The 21,556-nt window shown below is 38.6% G+C and overlaps 1 protein-coding gene and 2 long non-coding RNA genes across 4 annotated transcripts; all 3 read right to left on the bottom strand.

Moving 5' to 3' along the window:
* Positions 1-5,881: 5,881 nt before the first annotated feature.
* LOC120775616 lies at positions 5,882-7,191 on the bottom strand. 2 transcript variants are annotated; one of them, XM_040105863.1, is made up of 3 exons: positions 6,814-7,191; positions 6,546-6,742; positions 5,882-6,466 (listed from the first exon to the last, which is right to left on the bottom strand). In XM_040105863.1, the coding sequence occupies exons 1-3, from the start codon at positions 7,084-7,086 to the stop codon at positions 6,244-6,246; spliced, it is 693 nt and encodes a 230-aa protein (XP_039961797.1). In that variant the 5' UTR covers positions 7,087-7,191; the 3' UTR covers positions 5,882-6,243. The 2 variants fall into 2 exon arrangements, with proteins under 2 accessions (XP_039961797.1, XP_039961796.1); XM_040105862.1 differs by having other exon boundaries at positions 6,546-6,754.
* An 849-nt stretch (positions 7,192-8,040) lies between these two features.
* On the bottom strand, positions 8,041-18,049 carry LOC120774486. The gene is made up of 3 exons (XR_005705253.1): positions 17,877-18,049; positions 17,524-17,650; positions 8,041-8,422 (listed from the first exon to the last, which is right to left on the bottom strand). It is a non-coding gene; the product is annotated as an uncharacterized LOC120774486 (long non-coding RNA).
* Positions 18,050-19,507: 1,458 nt separating this feature from the next.
* On the bottom strand, positions 19,508-19,902 carry LOC120774487. Its single transcript, XR_005705254.1, has 3 exons — positions 19,788-19,902; positions 19,598-19,730; positions 19,508-19,523 (listed from the first exon to the last, which is right to left on the bottom strand). It is a non-coding gene; the product is annotated as an uncharacterized LOC120774487 (long non-coding RNA).
* Between the last annotated feature and the right edge of the window lie 1,654 nt (positions 19,903-21,556).

Genomic DNA, 21,556 nt, shown 5'->3' on the forward strand with positions numbered 1-21,556 from the left:
GGAGCAGTCCAACCATGAGGAATTTCGAATAGTAATTAAACGTTTAAAGAACAACAATGCGCCGGGTCCGATGGATTGCCGAGCTATTCAAATACGGCTGCGAAGAGGTGAGCATGCATCAGATTCGCATATAAATTTCTATGGAGCGTATTGTGTGAAAGATTTAAGCCCACCGTCAACAATTTGATTGGACCCTATCAGTGTGGCTGTAGACCTGGAAAATCAACAACTGACCAGATAAACTGACCTTGAGCAATATCAAAAGCTCCGTCAGCATCGGGAAGGACCTCTCCGAGCCGAAGTTGTAGACAAAGTTGTTGTCCCTGTTGTGCAACTTCTTCAATCTACTACTGGAGAAAAAAATTGGAGCTGCAGAGCTGCTTTCTCCAGATTGGATATGGAGGCGAAGCAAATGTGTTTGGTAGTGAACGAGAGCAAGACGAAATATCTCCTGTCATCTCACTTGCGAATAGGCTCCCACGTCACTGTTGACAGTCATAACTTCGAAGTTTTAGATAATCTCGTCCATCTTGGAACCAGCATTAACAGCAACAACAATGTCAGCCTGGAAATCCAAATTAGAAAAACTCTTGCCAACAGATGCTACTTTGAATTGAGTAGGTAAATGAGAAGTAAAGTCCTCTCTCGACGAACAAAAACCAAAGTCTATAAATCACTCATTATTCCCGTCCTGCTATATGGTGCAGAGGCTTGACGATGACAACAACTGATGAGTCGACGTTGCGAATTTTCGAGAGAAAGGTTCTGCGGAAGATTTAAAGTTTTTGCGCATTGGCCACGGCGAACACCGCATCCGATGGAACGATGAGCTGTACGAGATATACGACGACATTGGCATAGTTTCGAATTAAATGCTAAATCATGTCGTACTAATGGGCGAAAACACTCCAAAAGTATTCAACGCAGTATTCGCTGGGTGAAGCAGAGGAAGAAAAGGACCTCCACTCCGTTGGAAAGACCAGGTGGAGAAACTTCGCTTGGAATCTCTAATTGGCGCCACCTTGCGAAAAGAAGCTAATGGCGCTGTAGTTAACTCGACAATACTACGACAATAAAGAAGAAGAATTCAATACAAAAAAAAGACTACATGTATTTTATGAAAGTTGGTGTTGTACGTTCGAGGACCTGTGGCCTTCGGCCTCCAGCCACGAACACACTCAGGGTCATAACCCTTAATTAGTAGAGTTCTCTTTCTGTGGTTCGGTAGAAAAGGAGGGCGAGTTCCCTCTTGCTGTTCATAAAGTACATATACGGACACGATAAACTATTTTTCACAAGTCGGCATTTCGGTTTGTCGGTATTTTGATTTAGCTGCATATTTGAATTTTGTGAGTACTTTGATGGGTCGGCATTTTGAACTTCGGTGTTTTAAGTGTGTCCTTTTAAATTTATGTATAGCCAAAAGGGAAAGGGAAATGCATTTTGATTTTTTCGGTAATTTGATTGTCGGCTTTATGTCATACACCCTTTGTAAATTTATTTACATCTCTCAGATCTATGGCGCTGATTAAAGGGCAAAAGGAGTAAGAGGCCAGGATTATTTCTTTCTTCTTTAAAATTAACCGTAATATGTAATTATGATACAAGAAAACATTAAACAAATTTTAAAACCTCTAACAGGCCGAGAGATTACGATATATCTTTAAATAAGCATTTCATTAAATAACTAAAATCTGAGAACTTTGATCTTTTATTTTGCAGAAAAGATGAAATTTACATAATTTTTGTGCACGTGTTGGAATAAATTCTTAAATAGGCCCAATTTCATGATATACTATACATATGTATTTATTATCGTTTGACACATAGCCTCATACTTCAACCTACAAGTATGCTAATATATTCCCAGCTATTTACAATTTCAGAAAATATAACCAACATTAATGATTCTTCTAGGTTTCCTCTTTTCCTTCTCCGCTGTATACGTTAGCCTTGCCCTTGTCCTTTGAGAAATTATTGTAATTATTGTATACAAAATTCACAGATATTCATAATATAAACTGAACGAGGCTATGTCGAAAAAGTGCTCACATTTAGAAAAAAGAGTTGCGGAAATAGAAGACAAATTAAGTTCATTCTCTTCACTTCCTCCAGAGGAGGTCATTACGGAGATCAATGAGCGTAAGAAGCGGGAAGCCAATGTGATCGCATTTAATATTACCGAATCCGAGGCGGTAGACGGTAAAGTACGCCTAGAAAAAGATAGAGCACGGTTATCATCAGTGATTCTGAAGAGCTCCATGACAATACGAAATCGTTCAAGCTACGCAGGCTAGGGCGTCCAACACCCGATCGGTCTAGGCCTTTGCTGATTGAGACACAGTCTGTCACTTATGCCAGAAGTATACTAAGATCCAAACCTGATCCTGACACACGAGTCTCTTTCAAGTCAGATCTCACTCCGGCTCAGCAGTCACATTTGCAATCACTGAGGGAAAAACTTAGATTGCTGAATGACAGTGGCGTGAAAAACAAAACCATTAAATACGTGAATGGCACGCCTAGAATTGTTAACACAAACTTTCGCCAAGTCGTCGAGGAAAGGAAACCTAAAGCAGCTACAAGTATACTACCAGAATACGCGCGGTCTAAGGACAAAACTCAGCGAGTTCCTAACCTCGTCAGCAAGTAGTTCGTACGACGTAATATGTATCACAGAGTCCTGGCTTCACTCATCTATTCAAAATAACGAATTCATCGACAGCTCCTATATCACACTAAGGAAGGACAGGGATACTTCGACAGGATGCGAGAGAGGAGGTGGTGTCCTGATCGCTTTTAAACGAATAACTAAAGCTGAGCTTACTTATATCCATTGGGAACAATAACCTAGAACAGATCTTCATAAGGATCAAAGGTGATAATATTTGTATCATCATTGAGTGCGTATATACTTATACCACCACAATCTAATTATGAGATATACTAAGCCCATACTGAAATATTAATACATTTGAGAGAAAAATTTCCGGATTCAAGGATCATGATAGTGGGAGACTACAATTTGAATAGCAGTACACCGCGCTTTGATGACGATACCACTGCCCTTATTGAGTGTCAACAATTCAATAACATCTTAAATAAAGATAATAAACTGTTGGATTTATGTTTCAGTAATTTGGATCTATCAATCAACGAAACTCTTGCTTTCACGACTGTGGATAAATATCACCCACCTCTGGAGATCTCCTTGGATTTTCAGTCTAGCCTAATACCAAATTATCCTCCTTCTTATTCGTTTAAGAAAGCCGACTATGTGAGTCTTAATGCTTTCTTTTTAAGATCTAACTGGATTGAGCTATACAAAATAAAAGAAGTGGATGATAAGGTTAGTTGGTTTTATAATAAAGTACAAGAAGGTATTTCTCAGTTCGTCCCTGTATATTCGAGAAAACCAAGTAAATTTCCCTGCTGGTTCTCTAAAGAACTTATAAATAAAATTAAATTGAAGAAATCTGCACATATCAGATATAGGAGGAATAAAAATAAGTTAAATTATAGATGTTTTAGCCAACTCGGACTCGAATGCAAGAAATTAAGTGCAATATGCTACAAGTCATACATTAATAAAGTGGAAAATCTAGTCTCTTCAGACAAAAATGAATTCTGGAGGTTTGTCAAGAACAAAAAGGGTACCGACATGGGAGTCCCAGCTACCATGACATGGAATGACCTAACCGCTCATTCGGGTGCGGAGATTAGTAATATCTTCGCATCTTACTTCAAAGACACCTATACAATGAGCCCCAGCGGAGTTGGTCATCATCAATCTGCTGACATTGTAGGAAACGTGGAGCTAAATGAATTTGATGCTAACTTCAATGAAGTTTTTAAGCAGCTGTTGGCTCTAGATACAAAAAAAGGAGCAGGACCTGATGGTCTGCCTAATATATTTCTACGCAACTGTGCTGTCGGGCTCTGTGAACCTATCATGCATATATTCAGTAAGTCTTTTTATCACGGAACCTTTCCATCGGCGTGGAAATCGTCGTTCATCAGTCCCATCCACAAAAACGGCCCAAGATCTGACGTTACCAATTATAGACCTGTATGTATCCAATCTGCATTAGCAAAACTGTTTGAGAAAATTGTCTTGCCTCAGTTGATATCATAATTCCGAAATATCATTTCTCCTAAGCAGCACGGATTTGTTGGTGGCAGATCCACTACAACAAACTTATATACCTATGTCAACTACATCTTGAAGGCCATGGACAGTGGTATTCCAGTTCATTCAATATATACGGCATTCGACAAAGTGGACCATGAGACTCTTATGGTAAAGCTAGAAAATTATGGAGTGAATTGCAATGCACCACGCTGGATCAGATGGTACCTAACAGGAAGAAGGTTACAAGTAAGAATCGATGGACACATTTCAGATGAGTATGATGTCACATCTGGTGTTCCCCAGGGATCCCACCTTGGACCCATACTCTTCAACATATTTGTGAATGACATTGGGATGAAACTGCAGTCTGAGTACTTATTATACGCTGACGATTTAAAAATTTTTCGTAGGATTTTTCACCGTTTCTGATATTCACATCTTACAAAACGATATAGATGAGCTGTATAACTGGTGTAAGATAAATAAACTTGTTTTGAATGTGAAAAAATGCGCAGTGATGTCCTTCACCCGTGCGCACACGCAGGTACCTTTAACCTACACGTTGAACGACCAAAGACTCACGGAAGTTGAAGACATCAGAGACCTGGGTATAACTATTGACAGGAGACTAAATTTCAAGAAACACATCGATAACATTACTTCGCAGGCATACAAAGTACTAGGGTTGATTAATCGGATGTGTAGGGAATTTGAGAACAATTGCTCGTTAACCTGCCTATTCTCAGCAATAGTGCTACCTATTCTAGAATATGGAACAGTATGGAACAGACACAGAAATGATATCAATTCAACTGAAGACGTCCGAAGAATCCTGAAAATAAATGACCTGAAATCTCGACGGCAGGTAGCAGACCTCGTCTTCTTATTCAAAATCCTTAATGGATTAATTGATGCCCCAGAAATCCTTGCAGACTTTGAAATCGTACCAAATGAGCTTAACCTTAGACAGATGAGGTTCCTGAAAACTTGCAGATCGAACAAAAACTATGTAATCAATGGCCCAAAGGAAAGAATCTGTAGATTGGTAAACTCTTTGCACGGTGACATCAACTTCTTCAGCGGGTCTCTACAGAACCTCAGAAAGATCGTTAAAAAAGCTTTATTAAAATACTAGCATACGAACTAGGTCACGAGTTTAATTCCTAATTTTATATGTTTAAGCCTGTTGTCTTATTTAGCATTATAATTGTTATTAGATGTATAGTGCCGATTGGCGTTAAATAAATAAATATTAATACAATTTAATAAAATTTATTTTTATTGTAAATTATATTAGGTTAGGCATAATACAGTAAATTAAGAATATGTAAATGTGCGTAAACTAGCCTGGGTTTAAGTTGAATATTATACACAAAAAAGTATGTATATTACAAAAATATGTACATACATATGTTAATTTATATTTTTCCAACAGCTTTATATAGTTCTATATTTAGATTAATATAATATATTTATTATATAATGACCGTAAATACACCGATGTTGATGTTGTTGTTTAAAAGTATTTATCTTTCTTCATATATTAATATATTAAATTTGTTGACAACGCCGTTTGTTGCCCATCCTATGTACATATGTAATAACTAATTTATGCATTTTTCCAAGCCAAAATGTATTTTTGATTGGTAGGATTGGCAGTAAAAGATTCGTATGCTACCTGTCTCGCGATTCGGCATGTCACGTTAAAAATTTGACATGTAAAAGCAACAACAAATTATTTGATATATGTACATATTTAAATTTATATGAGAGAGTATTTGGATATCTCACATAGTGGCACAACTGCTATCTTCAAGGCTACCAAGTTTTGTTTTACACATTTGGCGATTCGAAGTCAACTATTCCATATACTATTTTGTTAAGGAGTAAAGAATTGTTCAGTTGATGCAAATGTATAATATATACTTACGTACACATATAAACTGTAAACAGCAAAGATGAAATTCTCAAGTAGTTAGTTCAAACTCACAATTATGTAAATCTGAATTAGGGTTAAGAAATTTTCGTTCTTAAATTAAACTTAGCCTACTATTGGTTTTTCGTAACTGGGCTCGCCATGGTATTATGTTATCTGCTTCATCTCCTTTGTTTTATTGATTACTATTGATATTATAATCTGATACTGGCATACTTCTGATCGCAGCTTGTTCATTTTGTTCCTTGTTACTATTGTCAAAAGTTCCGGAAGCAATTGGAAGGGAATCAACGCTCGGAGAAACCAAATTAATGTTATCAATTGGAATTGCTCGATTCTTAAGTTGCCAAGTTTCAGCTCTACGATTATTTTCCACCTTGGGTGTATAAATTGAGACTCTGGAAAAATGCAAATATATATGTATGTTTGTGTGACAGTTTAGTAGTATTTTGAAAACAAAATTTATTATGCATGTACTTTAGTTTATTTTCGATTTCCTCTCGCCTGGCTAGTAGGTCACGTTTCCATTGAGCTATTTGTAAGAGGCGCCTATTCTCTGCTTCCTTAGCCATTCGTTCTTCGAATTCTTTCTTGGCTCGTTCGGTTGCCTTTTTCGCCATCATCTGACATTTCCAATCCGGAATGATGTTACCAGCCTGATCTTTTTCTGGAATCTGCATATAAACCTTTGGTTGCAAATTAAATACCTGTCAAGTTAATACATAATGTCGTTTTATGTCCTTACCTGATCCATATAATTGTTTGTCGAAAATTGTTTGGAAATTTCGGGATAATGTTCAATATCAAATTGACCGGCCGACTGTTTCTCTACTTTCATTTTCTTAATGCCCGTAAAGTCTTTTGATATCTTCAATTCGGCAATTAAATCCGTTTTAAGGTAAGAATCAGCTGACGTGGCAAGGCACTGCATACTTAGACTGCGTGCTGGCATTTGATACGACTTGGTCATTTGTTGAGTTTCAATACGACGAAGCATTGAAATTCCACATAAATTCATGTAAAAATACACAATACGCGCACATAATATTGTGAGCAAAAAATAGTAAGACTTTATTCATAATTTTAAAATTATTAATTTATTCTTCAAAATCTATGTCGTCCCCCTCAAAGTAATCCCCCTTGGCAATAATACATTTGTGCCAACGTTTTTTCCAATCCTCGAAACAGTTGTTAAAGTCGATTTCCGGGATAGCCATCAACGCGCATAGCGATTCACGTTTAATGTCTTCAATTGACTCCAAACGGTTTCCCCGGAGCTGTCGTTTGAGTTTACTGAATAGCCAGAAGTCACACGGAGTTAAATCGGGCGAATACGATGGTTGCGGCACTATATTGGTTGAAAATTTGGCAAAAAACTCACGAAGAATCAATGCAGTTTGCGACGGTGCATTATCGTAGTGCAAAAACCAAGAGTTGTCGGCCCATAATTCCGGCCTCTTTGTACGAATAGCTTCGCGTAAACGGTGCATAATACTCAAATAGTATTCCTTGTTGACAGTTTGGCCGGTCGGAAGGAATTCGGAGTGCACCACACCTCGATAATCGAAAAAAACGGTCAACATAACTTTGATTTTTGACCTGATTTGACGTGGTTTTTTCGGCTTCGGCTCACCTGTGCCACGATATTCGGCCGATTGATCGTCTGTTTCCGGCTCGTAAGCATAGATCCAAGACTCATCGCCAGTAATAATACGTTTCATGACATCCTGGTAGTCGGAAAGCATTGTTTCACAGACGTTAACGCGACGCTGTTTTTCGAAAAAATTTAGTGATTTTGGAACCAATCGTGCTTTCACTTTCCTTAGGCCCAAATGATCTTTCAAAATGGTTTTCACTGATCCTTCTGATATTCCAACGATGTCAGTAAAATCTCTGACTGTGAATCGTCGATTCTCAAGCACCAATTCTTTTATTTTATTGACGTGTTGATCATCAGTTGATGTTGATGGCCGTCCTGGACGTGGTTCGTCGTCAACGCGTTCTCGACCCTCTTTGAATAGTTTGTACCAATCAAAAACACTTGCTCGAGACAAAGAGTTATCACCGAAGGCCCTATTTAACATTCTGAACGTTTCGGCAGCAGAAATTTGATTCAGCACACAAAATTTAATGGAACTTCTTTGTTGAATAATTTCATTCATGGTTAAATTTACCGAATGGACTTTATGTTCTTCAGGAAGACAAGTACCCGAGCGATGACGGTGAGGTTTCTTTATGCCGCCGGTTGAGGAGGCGGATTTACGAGCTGCCTTTGTGGCAAGTTGCTTGCGTGGTGCTTTTTCGCCGATAGATTTAAGCGCAGTCTGCTTAGTACGAGCCATTGTTATTTTTACCTGGAAATTAATTACAAAAGTTTTAACATCACCTAGTTCGAAGTATTTGATTAATAAAATAACTGGTAATATTTTCCAATATAGAAGTGTTTCATAACATATTTTCCGGAATGGAAATAAAATACAATATGCATTTGTTTAAGCTAGGACCAAAATATGAATAGGTAACTATACTTTTAGTAAAAAGTTATATTTAAGTTTTTACTTCACATTTCATTGCAGTACTAAAATTATATACAATATAATGTACATATGTATACATATGTATATGCTAATTATTGGGCTTTTTGCAAACGAATACATTTTGTATACCCATTATGCAAGGCGACTTATGATCGGTCCACTAGCCCGGACTGTTAATATAACAATATTTTGTATTGTGAAAGACTATCGATCTATATTGGTAAATGTAGGATCCAAAATGCAGGTTTTGCAGGAGCATGGCCAAGACCCGAACGAAGGTATATTCTAAATAATTATGAGGTTTGCAGAAAATTGTTGAGATTTACACTATTTTTGGCTAATTATGCAAATACATTATAACGTTTTAAGTGTTGTGAAAGCGAATGAGAGTGGTAAGTAACGATATAGTACGAAAATATCATATTTTCAAAAACTATGCAAAATATGTATTATATATGTATGTATAGGGTATTATATTACATATATATGTTTTTATGTACATTAATTGTTAAAGCAAAACGTTTTTATAGAATCTATGAAAAAGTAGGAAATATCAGCTCATTGTTCCAAATTAAAATTTGATTTTGATCTTGAGAGATTTTATAAAGTCCGAAATAAATAGTGAAATTAAAATTCCATTAATATATACTTCACTTTCAGAGAAGTCACTGAATATACGAGTATAATGAAGTGATGAGGACCAAAAAGGTGAGTAAATATTGGGCGGGGATTTAGAATAGCATCCCCCGATTTCGGGGTTAAAATGGGTATGTACGGATAGATGCCCTCCAGTTCAAGAAAAAAAAATATATATAGTTGCTGTACACTCTTATAGAAGATTGTACCTTCTTTGTTTAGTTCTGCAGCTCGAATTATTTTCTCCAGAAGAAGGTCACACAAAAGAGAGTCGCCTCGTCTGAAACCTCGTTTGGTATCGAACGGCTCGAAGAGGTCCTATCCGATCCTGACGGAGCTTTTGGTGTTGCTCAACGTCGGCTTACACAGCCGTATTAGTTTTGCGGGGATACCAAATTCAGACATCGCGGCATAAAGGCAGCTCCTTTTCGTGCTATCAAAGCCTTTCAAAGGCAGCTTCGAAATTGACGAGGAGGTGGTGAACGTCGATTCCTTTTTCACGGGTCTTTTCCAAGATTTGGAGCATGGTGAATATCTAGTCAGTTATTGATTTGCCAGGTCTAAAGCCACACTGATAAGGTCCAATCAGTTTGTTGACGGAGGGGTTTAATCTTTCACACAATATGCTCAATAGAACCTTATACGCGATGTTGAGGAGGCTTATGCCACGGTTGTTGGCGCAGATTGTGGGGTCTCCCTTTTTTTGGATTGGGCAGAGCACACTTAAATTCCAATCGTTGGGCATGCTTTCGTCCGACTATATTCTACAAAGCAGCTGATGCATGCTCTGTATCAGTTCCGCGCCGCCGTTTTTGAATAGCTCGGACAGCAATCCATCGGCCCCGTCGTTTTGTTGTTCTTCAAACGGTTTGTATTAAATAGGCCAAAAATAACTTTAATTACATATTTATCGTTTTAAAAATAACCCAGACTGTGAGTATCAACCGAGAAGTAGAAGGGTCCTTGCGCTATCAGAATGAGACAAACGGGAGATAGTAAAGGTAAAAAAAAAAATCCCAAAACACCATCATCGAAGATATATAGTTGCAATTCCCACGACAACCGGTTCTACTCACCGGAATTGACTCGGATTTCATCCGACCAAGGGCTGTTCTTTCGGCGATCTAACCCCGTTTGGATCGGTAAGTGTTAATTTGTGTTTGTCGTCACTGGAGCAATGCCTTGCAGCAGGGGTGCTCCGTATCCTCCTGACTCGTGCTGGCAATGAGTCCAACCCGGGCCTGGAGGAATTTTTCTGCTGCGTATGCGCAAAACGGCGCCATGCAAACCCCACCTCGGTCAGGTGTAATACATGCAATGGATGGAGCCATCTTAAGACCTGCTCAGGCCTTAAGACTCATAGGGAGTGGACCACGCGTTACGTGGCCCCATGTTGCCTGCGCAATACTGCGACAGAAGCCTCTACGGCAGTGCAATCCGCACATAGTTCGCGCGCCGCGCCGCCACTCAATCCGAGTGCCCAACAGAGGACCTCCACGGTCCCCAGGAGCTCAATCAGGCAACATAGCTCCCCTTCTGACTTGTCCCCCCCAACCTTCATCCCGCTCCAATCCTCGTGCGAGAACCAATCAGCAGCTCTTGGTCCCTCGCACAGTCTGTTCCGTGTGTCAGGCCGTCATACGTCGGAACGTCACATCCGTCAAGTGCAATTCCTGTACTGGCTGGTGTCACTTTTCGGCGTGTTCCGGCCTGCGCACCACACGTGAGTGGAGTGAATCGTACGTTGCCCCATGCTGCAGGAGTCTGCCCCCGCAACTCACAACAGTGGCGTCGCCTACCAACACCCCAGCGCGACAACCGCCCCTGCGGGTTCTACAGCTGCAACAACTACCACCCTCACGTCACTCCCTCACCCCCAGGATCACTCACGGACACCCGCGACAAACCCGGCTACTTCAATTTAACTGCAATGGACTCCAGAGTAAGATCGAGGAGTAGTTGCACTTATGAATCGGGAACGTGTATCGATAGCTGCGGTCCAAGAAACCAAGCTAAACAGCCGCTCAGATCTTCTGAGTTGTGCCAGTTTCAACGTTTTACGTAAAGATCGCGAGCGAGATAATGGTGGTGGCCTAGCCTTCACATTGCACAACACCGTGCAGTATCGCCTAATCGATGAGGGATACTACCCTAGAATGTCAGGGTATAGCTATCCGGTCAGGCGATGTCGAGCTCGAAATATTCAATATATACATCCCCCCAGTTACATGTTGCCCAACAGGATATCACCCGAATATAGGTGCGCTACTTCGTGGTGAAAACCGTTTGGTACTAGGCGACTTTAACGCGCACCACGATCTTTGGCATTCCTGCCTGTCAAATGATCGTAGGGGGATGGAGCTGGCGGAACAGATTGACGATTCGACATTCTGCACAATGAATGACGAAGCCCCCACCAGAGTTATGAGCACCTGTAATAGCTCGCTGGATATTACCATTGCTAGCGGTGGTCTGATAAACAGCATAACCTGGCGACCTATACTAACTCTCGCATCAGACCATCTGCCCATAATTATTTCGATCGAGAAGCCTACTGATTTTGTTTCTGTGGACAGCCGCACCTACATTAATTTGGAGGATGGGGTCATGTGTAGAAGTTCACGCAAGTGAGGAAAGTTCTCTGATCGCCATTCACTTGGGAGTGGCCAGAAACGATTCTTTTACATATGACTCAAGCAGCTCACGACTTCCGGTCTTTGACCAAGTATCCTCTGGGTAGCCTAAGAACATCCGTTCGAAGGTGAGCTAAAGTGAGAAGGCGAAACACCCCTGCAAAGGGTTGTGCGCTGGGTTTGGGACCCGCCACGTAAAAAGCTCACCCCAATGAAAAAATTGGGTTGGCTTCACAGAATTTACTGAGAGCACCTTCAACGCTCTTTCTATTCCTATGGACGTATGCGTTGACGAACGTCAATTCCGCAAGGTGATCGCAGCAGCTACCGCTCGCTTCATCCCGGCTGGAAGAATAGCGGAAATCCGCACCAATTTCCCAGCCGAAGCAGCCGTTTTAGCTAATGAGCGCGACACCTTACGCCATGCTGATCCCGGGGTTCCCCGAATAAGGGATCTCAATTTGGAGATTCGGCGTATGGTAAACCAACATAAGCGGACGAAATGGATAGAGCACCTGAAGTCCTGTAACCTCTCCACCGGTGTGAGTAAGCTTTAGGCTACTGTCAAAGCTTTGTCAAACCCGAAGAGACATGACGACCGAGTTGAAGTTCAATTCAATGGTCATGCCTCTTCGGACCCGAAGAAGTGCGCGAGCTATTTTAGCCGGCAGGTCACACTGCAACCTTCGGTAGATAAAGCTAAACGATGTGTTAACCGACGGCGCGCCACTTACTTTCACCGATGAGGAGGTTCAGGGTGTCATCAAAAAGGCAAAATCTTCCAAATCCATTGGCCCTGATGTAATCAACATGCTAATGCTAAAGCATCTGGGCTCGACGGGAGTAGGGTATCTCACCAAGGCACTCAATCTGTCGCTGACCACTCTTCAAATACCCGATGTGTGGAAAGTCGGAAGAGTGGTCCCACTACTGAAACCTGGGAAACCCGCCAACAAAGGGGAATCTTATCGACCAATAACTCTCCTCTCCCCAGTAGTGAAGACACTTGAGGCCTTGCTACTCCCGACCTTCACTCACCACCTGAGCATAGCCAGCCACCAGCATGGATTCCGAAAAGTGCACAGCACCACCACAGCACTTAGCGTCATAAACGCTCAGATAGTTCGTGGCCTCAACCAGAAACCACCCTGCGAAAGAACGATCCTCGTAGCTTTGGACCTGTCAAAAGCTTTTGACACGGTCAATCACACAACGCTACTGCAGGACATTGAAACAACTACGCTCCCTCCAGGACTAAAGAGGTGGACCATGAACTATTTGAGCGGTCGCCAGCCATTCGTACTATTTCGAGGTGAAACATCTAAACTGAGAAGAATTAAACAGAGGGTTCTGCAGGGTGGTGTCCCCTCCCCGCTACTGTTTAATTTCTACATCTCGAAACTCCCACAACCACCAGAGGGAGTTTCCATAACCTCGTACGCTGATGACTGTACGATATTGGCGTCGGGCAATGGAATCGATGGCATGTGTTCGACAGCTACCTCTCCGACCTTTCTCGTTTCCTCACTGCACGAAATCTCACACTTTCCCCCCACCAAATCCACAGCGACCATATTCACAAACTGGACGAAGGAGTATAGACTTGAGCTTAATATTGCAGTCGACGGCGTCAAAATCCCGACTGTCAATATGCTCCTTCTCTCCTCATACGACCGCGATTAAAGCCGCAACAAAATCCTCAAGTCGGCAGCCGGCAGCACATGGGGAAAAGACAAAGAAACGTTGTTGGCAACATACAAGGCAATCGGCCGCCCGGTCCTCAATTACGCAGCACCCATATGGTCGCCTGGATGCAGTGGCACGCAGATGAGGAAACTTCAGACCTGTCAAAACACTGCACTCTGGACCCCTACGGGATGTCTTTTGATGTCTCCCGTTGAACACCTCCACAGTGAGACGCTTATGCTCCCAGTTAAGGAGCATAATGAACTCCTCTCCAGGCAGTTCCTGCTGGGATGCTTTAGCAGAAACCACCCCTGCAGCCATCTGCTTGAAACGGAACCGCCACCTAGGAGCATCAAAAGGTCATTCCTGGACTACGTCGACGACGTCGTACAGTACGCCGACCGGACTTCGGACGCAACTAACTTTCGACAGGTACTGACCGCCATTCAAAGCGGAGCCATCAACACCTTCACCGACTCCCTTCCCGTGAATGGCGTTCTTGGAGTCAAACCACCACCCATAGCAGACAAAGAGCTCCAGCTGCCGCGAGAAACGCGTGTGACCCTTGCGCAACTTCGTTCTGGATACTGTAGCAGGTTAAACTCCCTACTTATCCAGAATAGACCCTGACATACCGAATGTATGTCCTGCATGCAACGAGTCTCCGCATGACACTGACCACCTCTTTGCATGCCCTACGAACCCTACTCATCTAACACCCTCCTCCCTTTGGTCCGACCCCGTCGAAACAGCACGTTTCCTGGGCCTACCGTTAGATGACATCTACGACAACACAAATGACATTTACCATCCCAACGGGAATTGAATTTCCGTTAAAACAACAACAACATAGTTGCAATGCTAAACGAAGACGTTGGTAAGGTTCTTCATAATCGGACTGTTCGTAGAGCGCTAAATAGTGCTGGGTACAATGCCCGAGTTTGTCGCAGAAAACCTATAATTAGTAAGATGAATCAAGAAAAAGCGACTTTTATTCCAAAGGAGCACGTAAACTAGCCGACGGACTTTTGGGCGAAAGTAATCTGCTCTGATGAAAGTAAATTTTGTGTATACAAGTCAGATGGGCGAATTTTGACATGGCGGAGAAAAGGCGAAAGATTGTTTGAAAAAAAATATTCACCAAACAGTAAAACACAGGGGTGCTGCAGTTTTGTTGTGGGGATGTTTGTCAGCATGTGGTATTGGAGAGCTAGAGAAATAGTTTGGGCACAATTCCGATTTCTTTGGCGCCGCGATTTGAAGGTACCGTTGGAAAGAGGAAGTCCTCCTGATTAAAAAAATATAGGGTTATAGGTACCGCAAACGCTTAGTTTACGAGATATTCGAATACCCGGGGTGACTGAAGTACTTTCGCGTAGTACTCCTTTTTGCGTTGGCGGCCTTCGGCCGCGCTTCAAAAAAAATAACCCTCGGTCGGACCAACACCTGGGCGTGCTCAGTTTTTTTGCGTTGAATTCCTTTTTGCGCGATCCAACACCGGGATTTATGAATTTAGTTATGACGTCATAATCTTTCTTTTCTCTTATTTTTATTCCATTACAAAATATGGCAACACTGATTTTTCGCTTGTTTACAACCATTTTCTAATTTTATGAATAAATGGATTTTAACTAAAGTTTGATATGGAATGAAAGTTATTTTTGCGCATATCTAATATAAAATAAATGATTAGAAACGAATTAGTGAAGTGGTAGTGGATATAAAGGTAAATGTTCAGCAGATCGGCTCTTCCGAAAACGTGCACCAATTTTCACGGGAAATGTCTTAAAAAATTCGTTTTTAATTCCGATTCACGAATATAGAAAAACAATAATAATTGGAAAAATAAAAAGAAATTAAAATTTCGATATTCTCAATATTCGGGTCTGAAAGAGAATTGGTAAAAATGAGAAATACATAATAGGAAAATAATAATAATTGGAAAAATGAAAAGAAAATAAATTAAAATATTTTCAATATTCGGGTCTGAAAGAGAATTGGTAAAAATGAGAAATATATAATAGAAAAATTTATAATTCATTATTATTGCAGAAAGAAGAAGTTGGACACAGAAGAATTATAAACGCCGGGGTGTTGGACCGACCAAGGTTATTTTTTTTCGAGCGCTCTTCTGTGTCCATCTTCGTCTTCTTTCTGCAATAATAATGAATTATAAATTTTTCTATTATGTATTTCTCATTTTTATCAATTCTCGTTCAAAGTGTAAACACAATGGCTACGACAGACTGCAAACTACATCTGTCAAATATTAAAATACACACGTTCTTATGGGCAGTGTTATTTTGACAGCTGCACGACTACACGACTGCAGGCCGACAGTTGTCGTTCTCGCTAACTTCAATATCCTCCTATTTTTGCCAATGACAGTACGACGACAGTAGAGTTGACAGTAGAATGGAAGATAGAAAGAGGAGGTAGAGTGGTGATGCCACTAATATGTAAAATTTAAAATTATTCACAGCTCTAACAAACTTGACGTTATTTTACAAATAAAAGCATAAAATAGCTATATTATAGCTCTATTATATCATTTGTAATAACAATTGATAATTTAAAGCAAAAATATTGACCTATTTACTTATTTTTTGCATAAAAAATTTCACTTTGAACAAAATATTAAAATTTCATTGAAGTGAAAGGAATTAGTATGGCCACAACGAAATTGTGTACATACAAAATGGACAACTGCGTTGTTTTGTGTACATGCCGGCCATTGTGTTGTTGTTGCTTCTCAAAATGTACATGTAGTAAGATGAACAACGACGTTTTCAGTTCACTGTCGTGCCGCTGCAGTCTGTCGTAGCCATTGTGTTTACACTTTCAGTCTCGAATATTGAGTTTATCGATAATTCGAAAACGATCAGTTCATGAACCCATTCTAATTTACAACAGTGATGCCATAATTTCGAACATAACCTTGCCATTTTCGTTGAAGTGAAGTGATTGTGAAGTTTTTCATATTTTTATAAAAATAACAAAAAAAACAATTTCTCTTATTAATTAACTAAACAACATCAATAATAATGTGTATATAATTCATAGAAAACATATTTTTAACGTCTAAAGACGTGTAAAGTGCAAAAGTGAATTTTTGATTTCGGGAAATACGATGTTTTTCTATTAAAACAAAGAAAATATTGTTTTTAAAAGCAAGCGCCTAACATATTCGTAAAGTAGAACTAAAAACGAGTATTTTAAGACATTTCCCGTGAAAATTGGTGCACGTTTTCGGAAAAGCCGCTCTGCTGAACATTTACCTGAACTTTAAATGCAAATATCTCAAAAACCATAAGTAGGCGTCAATTATATGTAGATATATTCTTGATCTGGAGGACCTCCTCTATCCGTTCATACCCATTTTAACCCCGAAATCCAGGGATGCTATTCTAAATCGCAGCCCATATAATTCCCCAAAGGCAGGAAATAAATTGCACACTATTAATTTCTGGCATAGAATTCCTATCTGCACTGTTCAACATAGAGGTCTTCGGTTCTTTCGTTCAAAACTCCCTTTTGCGTTGTCGGCCTTCGGCAGCACTTCAAATAAAATAACTTTGACCGACCCAACACATATATACTTACATATGTAGCTACGTATCGATACATAAGCAAGCTAATACTAGATTGATGGATACACATCGGTAAAAAATCGTAATTATCGAAGAAACAATATGTATGCTTACTTCCAAAATAAAAAAAAATCTTTGTATTCTCGATATTATACACAATTCGTTTTTATATATCTTTAATCATTACATTTTATCCAAGAACACTACATAAAGATTCCATATACACATACATACATATGTACATATGTATGTACAACATGGAAAACGCCGATTGATTCATTAGTTATTTTTTCAATGCAAAACTTTTAACACAACTTGAAGCTAAATCTTTAGGTAGGTTTATAGAATAAATAGGTAAAATGAAATTTCTTACATATATATTGACTGCTTTTATAAGTTTTAGAAATTTACAAATTCTTTCACAACTATAACAGATTTAACTCAATCACCGTCAGCTTCCATAATGAACTAGTGATGGTCGATATCCAGAATGTGATACGCTTATAGTCGATGCATCAATGTTTTCGTCACGTGGTCCCAGTGTCCGGTGTTTTCAAATTGTGTTGTAAATTGTGTAGCGAAGAGAAAGATTCAAAAGAACATATGGAAAGTAGTAATAAAATACATATATATGTATTAATATGTTCTGACCGACATTGAAAACACATTTGTATGTTGTGGAATCTAAAGGCCTAACTATAATGTGTGTTAAATAATTAATTTTACCAGCGGGTAGAGTTCTCAATGCTTTATTAAGGTGAGTACCATCAGCACTGAGTTACAATCAGAGAAGAGAGTTGTACATACATGAACTCCGGTATTTATAGGAGTACAAAGGAATTTTAAATACCGTAACTTCGAAACAAGAATGATAGAATACAAGATTACGACACTAGTTTACAGTTAGTTTTTTTCGGTTTAGCTCTTGACAATTCTTACAAAAACAAATACATTGTTCAACAATTTCGTGACGTTACAGTTTTGCGTTGAGAAGAACAAGCATAGAAATGCATACAAATCAAGAATGATAGAAACAAGATTGCGCAATGAGGTGTTCAAATTTTGTTCGTTCTGCGCATCTACGTCACGGTTGATCAACGTACAATCAGCTGATTTTCTGTTGCTTGTTTTTCTTTGCAATAAGAATCAATTTTGTATTGCAGGCATACAAAATCATGAATATCATCAAATTTAACATCAATATAAGTGAATATTAATAAAAGATATCAATATAAGTGAATATTTAATAGTGAACATTTACCTACATATTCATTTAATTGTGTTTTCATTGTATTATTTAAGTTTGTCTCTTTGCTGTGTTTGTTTCAACCATATATGTACATTTATGCAAATAAAAAGATTGAATATTTTGTGACCGAGTATCAATTTATTGTCTTATTTAATTTTCTTTTTTTGCTATACATGTGTTCGATAAAGTTTTTACTTAAAGGTTGGTACGCAGCTCTCAAGTAATTGCTCAAGAAAAAAAATACATTATTTCTCAAGTAATTTTGGCAGCTGGTTACGCATTGTGAATGATCTACATTAGAAGAGCAAGAGAGAATAAACAAAGAAAACAAACTTTGTGCGTAATATGTATGTGTGTATGTGTATGGTAACATAAATATTTGCATTGAGATTTAAGAAATGTTGTTGATGATTGGTAGGTTTTATACAACATTTCAAAATGGAATATACTTCATAATAATGATTTCAACTAATTTAAGATGAATTTGACGATTACTTCGAATTTCCTTCAAGAAACAATTGTTGATTTGATGTTTCTTCGCAAAACAAGGTTTGCCATATTCACATTTTACTGAAAAAAAGTATCAAAAATTAGTACTAGATTTCTTGAGAGCTGCGTACTAGCACAAGTAAGTTTGTCGCAGGAAAGTATCTTGACCGTTTCTTAAGCGTTTTTTTATATGAAGTTTTTACGTTTCTTGAGAGCTGCGTACTAAGCTTAAGGAACGAATCCTAAAATACATTCTTGCTCTGAAAAACAATTATTTTTTACTTTCGAGCTACAATTTACAAAATTACTTAAATCTAAGTGTTTCTGGTGGTAATTTGTACATATATGCAAATCAGTACCATTTACATCGTCAAATACTGCTTGCAAGGCTCTCATATGCTCCATCAACATATCTGTTGGTTTTGAGAGTCCTCCTTCAGAAAGGTGATCCACCCAGGTATAAGACGATCAATTTTCTGAATTGGCACAAATTTCGGGGTTGTCTTTACTAAGTTTGTGGCAGATGTACCCAGCCAAATTTTCAAGCCCGTCGTTGTTGAGAATCTTCAAGTCATCATTTTTTTCAATTGGGTCAGTGGAATTTAGATCAACTGACACACGTTGAAAAATATTGCCTGCAAAAATATAATAAACATACATACATGCTTATAAATAAAGGGGATAAATTGTTAGTTAAGATTATTATTACAATTAGGATAAGAAACAGTGGTTTAAACGAGACTCCATCCTTTTCTGCCGTTCATTAGCCTCTGCAGGAGTTAATCTGGTTAACGTGAGAAAAGCGCTAGGTAGCAACTTTGTTAGACTCCGCGAACTTAAACCTGTAAGAGTGTTTGGTTTTAAAAGTAAAATTATTGTAATCAAAATCCTATAATTACCCATTTCAAACTGCAAATTTCTTTCACATTCAAAGGCGCGCGCGAATAATAAGTCAACCGTGACGTCACCAAGAACAGCTGACTGAAAGCAAACATGCGCATTGCGCAATCTTATTTCTATCATTCTTGCATACAAATTGTAAACAGAAAAGTAAACACTTTTTGAAATTCCCAAAATAATATTAATTCATTCGTCTTTGCAGGAAATATTTCAGTAGAATGTTTAGAATATTGTTGCGAGAAAATATGTATATAATTAGTTTTAGGCACATCCACAATAAATAGAGTAGCATGTGTGGAAATTGTTCAAATGAAGAAAACCAGTGTAAGTGTACTGTTTGTTGTATTTATTTAAATTTCTAAGCATAAATATATAAATTTCTTAAAATGAAATGTGCAGTGGCTTGTTGTAATAATTATTATGCAATTAAAGGATCGAAAACGAGTTTTTTCAGTTTTCCGGCCGATTTAAAAGTTGCCAAAAAATGGGTGTTATTTTGCAAAAGAAATGATATATTTAATACTAATTAATAATTTCACAATTCTTTTATCATAATTTCATACATCTGAACTTATAATATATGTATATATTTATATACAACACAAGAAACGTTTTCTCCATTTGAATCACAACTTAATAGACAATTTTATTATCAATAGGCCGATATATTTCTTTAGAAATGATTCAAATCTTTCCACTCAACAATATTCAATCGCTTCACTAAAACTTTTCATTAAAATCGAAAGAATTAATAATATCTTGCGAATTTACAAAAGTGTTTACTTTTCTGTTTACAATTTGCAAGCCATTTAACAGTTTTTCACTCTTGTTCTTCTCAACACGGAACTATGACGTTTCGTAATGGCGGTCGTCGTAATCTTGTATTCTATCATTCTTGCTTCGAAATATAAATAAACAAAGATGATATCAAACAGAAATGTATGATGAAAGAGAGATGAAAAAGAGAAAGCTTAGATAAAACAGTATTGCCAGATCAGACTTAACATTATCAGAAAATCAACTTAAAACTAACGTAAATAATCCTAAACAATGTGCATAAGCTAGCTTCATAGAGCCCATACACGACACACAAGTGTGTTCGATCGGTATGTGTCGCATGCGGTTTACTCATGTATGGGCTTGTGCGCGCACCGATCCATGTTCGCGAAAATGTTTGATTTTTTACGATCGGTGCGCGCACATGTGTGTCGTGTATGGCATTGTGCGCGAACAAAATTCCTTTTCTCTCGTGTCGCCGAACAGTGAAGATCGCGGACGAACAATGGCAAGTGTTAAGGCCTGCTTTAGAGGCTTCAAAAAATCGATTTTTTGAGGTTTTTTTTGGGAGGGAAAGAAATAAGTGATTCATGCAAAATTTCTAGGCTTTGTAGTTATATATTTGAACATCTTTCACAAATTATTTGGATACTAAATCTTTGATATTCTGCCTTTGCGAAGCAATTGCCCGATGCTTCGCACATGTGCATTTTTCGGACGGCGGGCAGGATGCAGGTCGCAATTTCTATCAAAACAAAATATTCAAAGAGATTCATATTTTTTAATAATTTATCTTCTAGTTAAACTAAGAAAATTCCAAAAAGAAGTGTAAAATTTTAAAAATTTTTTAAAAATTGACAAAAAGTGGTTTTGACCAAAAAAATTTACTTTATATAAATAGAAGATAATTTTATGCCAAAGATACTAAACTTTGCCCGAATTCCATAAGACGTGTGGTTTTTCTCTATCCTGCCCGCCAATTAAAAATAAT

This window comes from Bactrocera tryoni, chromosome 4, assembly GCF_016617805.1.
Source record: "Bactrocera tryoni isolate S06 chromosome 4, CSIRO_BtryS06_freeze2, whole genome shotgun sequence".
Lineage (NCBI taxonomy): Eukaryota > Metazoa > Arthropoda > Insecta > Diptera > Tephritidae > Bactrocera > Bactrocera tryoni.

Coding starts and splice junctions, on each gene's coding strand:
- LOC120775616 (XM_040105862.1), bottom strand. CDS start 7,086: ATGAATTTATGTGGAATTTCAATGCTTCGTCGTATTGAAACTCAACAA. Junction 6,755..6,813: donor CAAACAATTATATGGATCAG/GTAAGGACATAA, acceptor TTGCAACCAAAG/GTTTATATGCAGATTCCAGA. Junction 6,467..6,545: donor GAAATCGAAAATAAACTAAA/GTACATGCATAA, acceptor GCATTTTTCCAG/AGTCTCAATTTATACACCCA.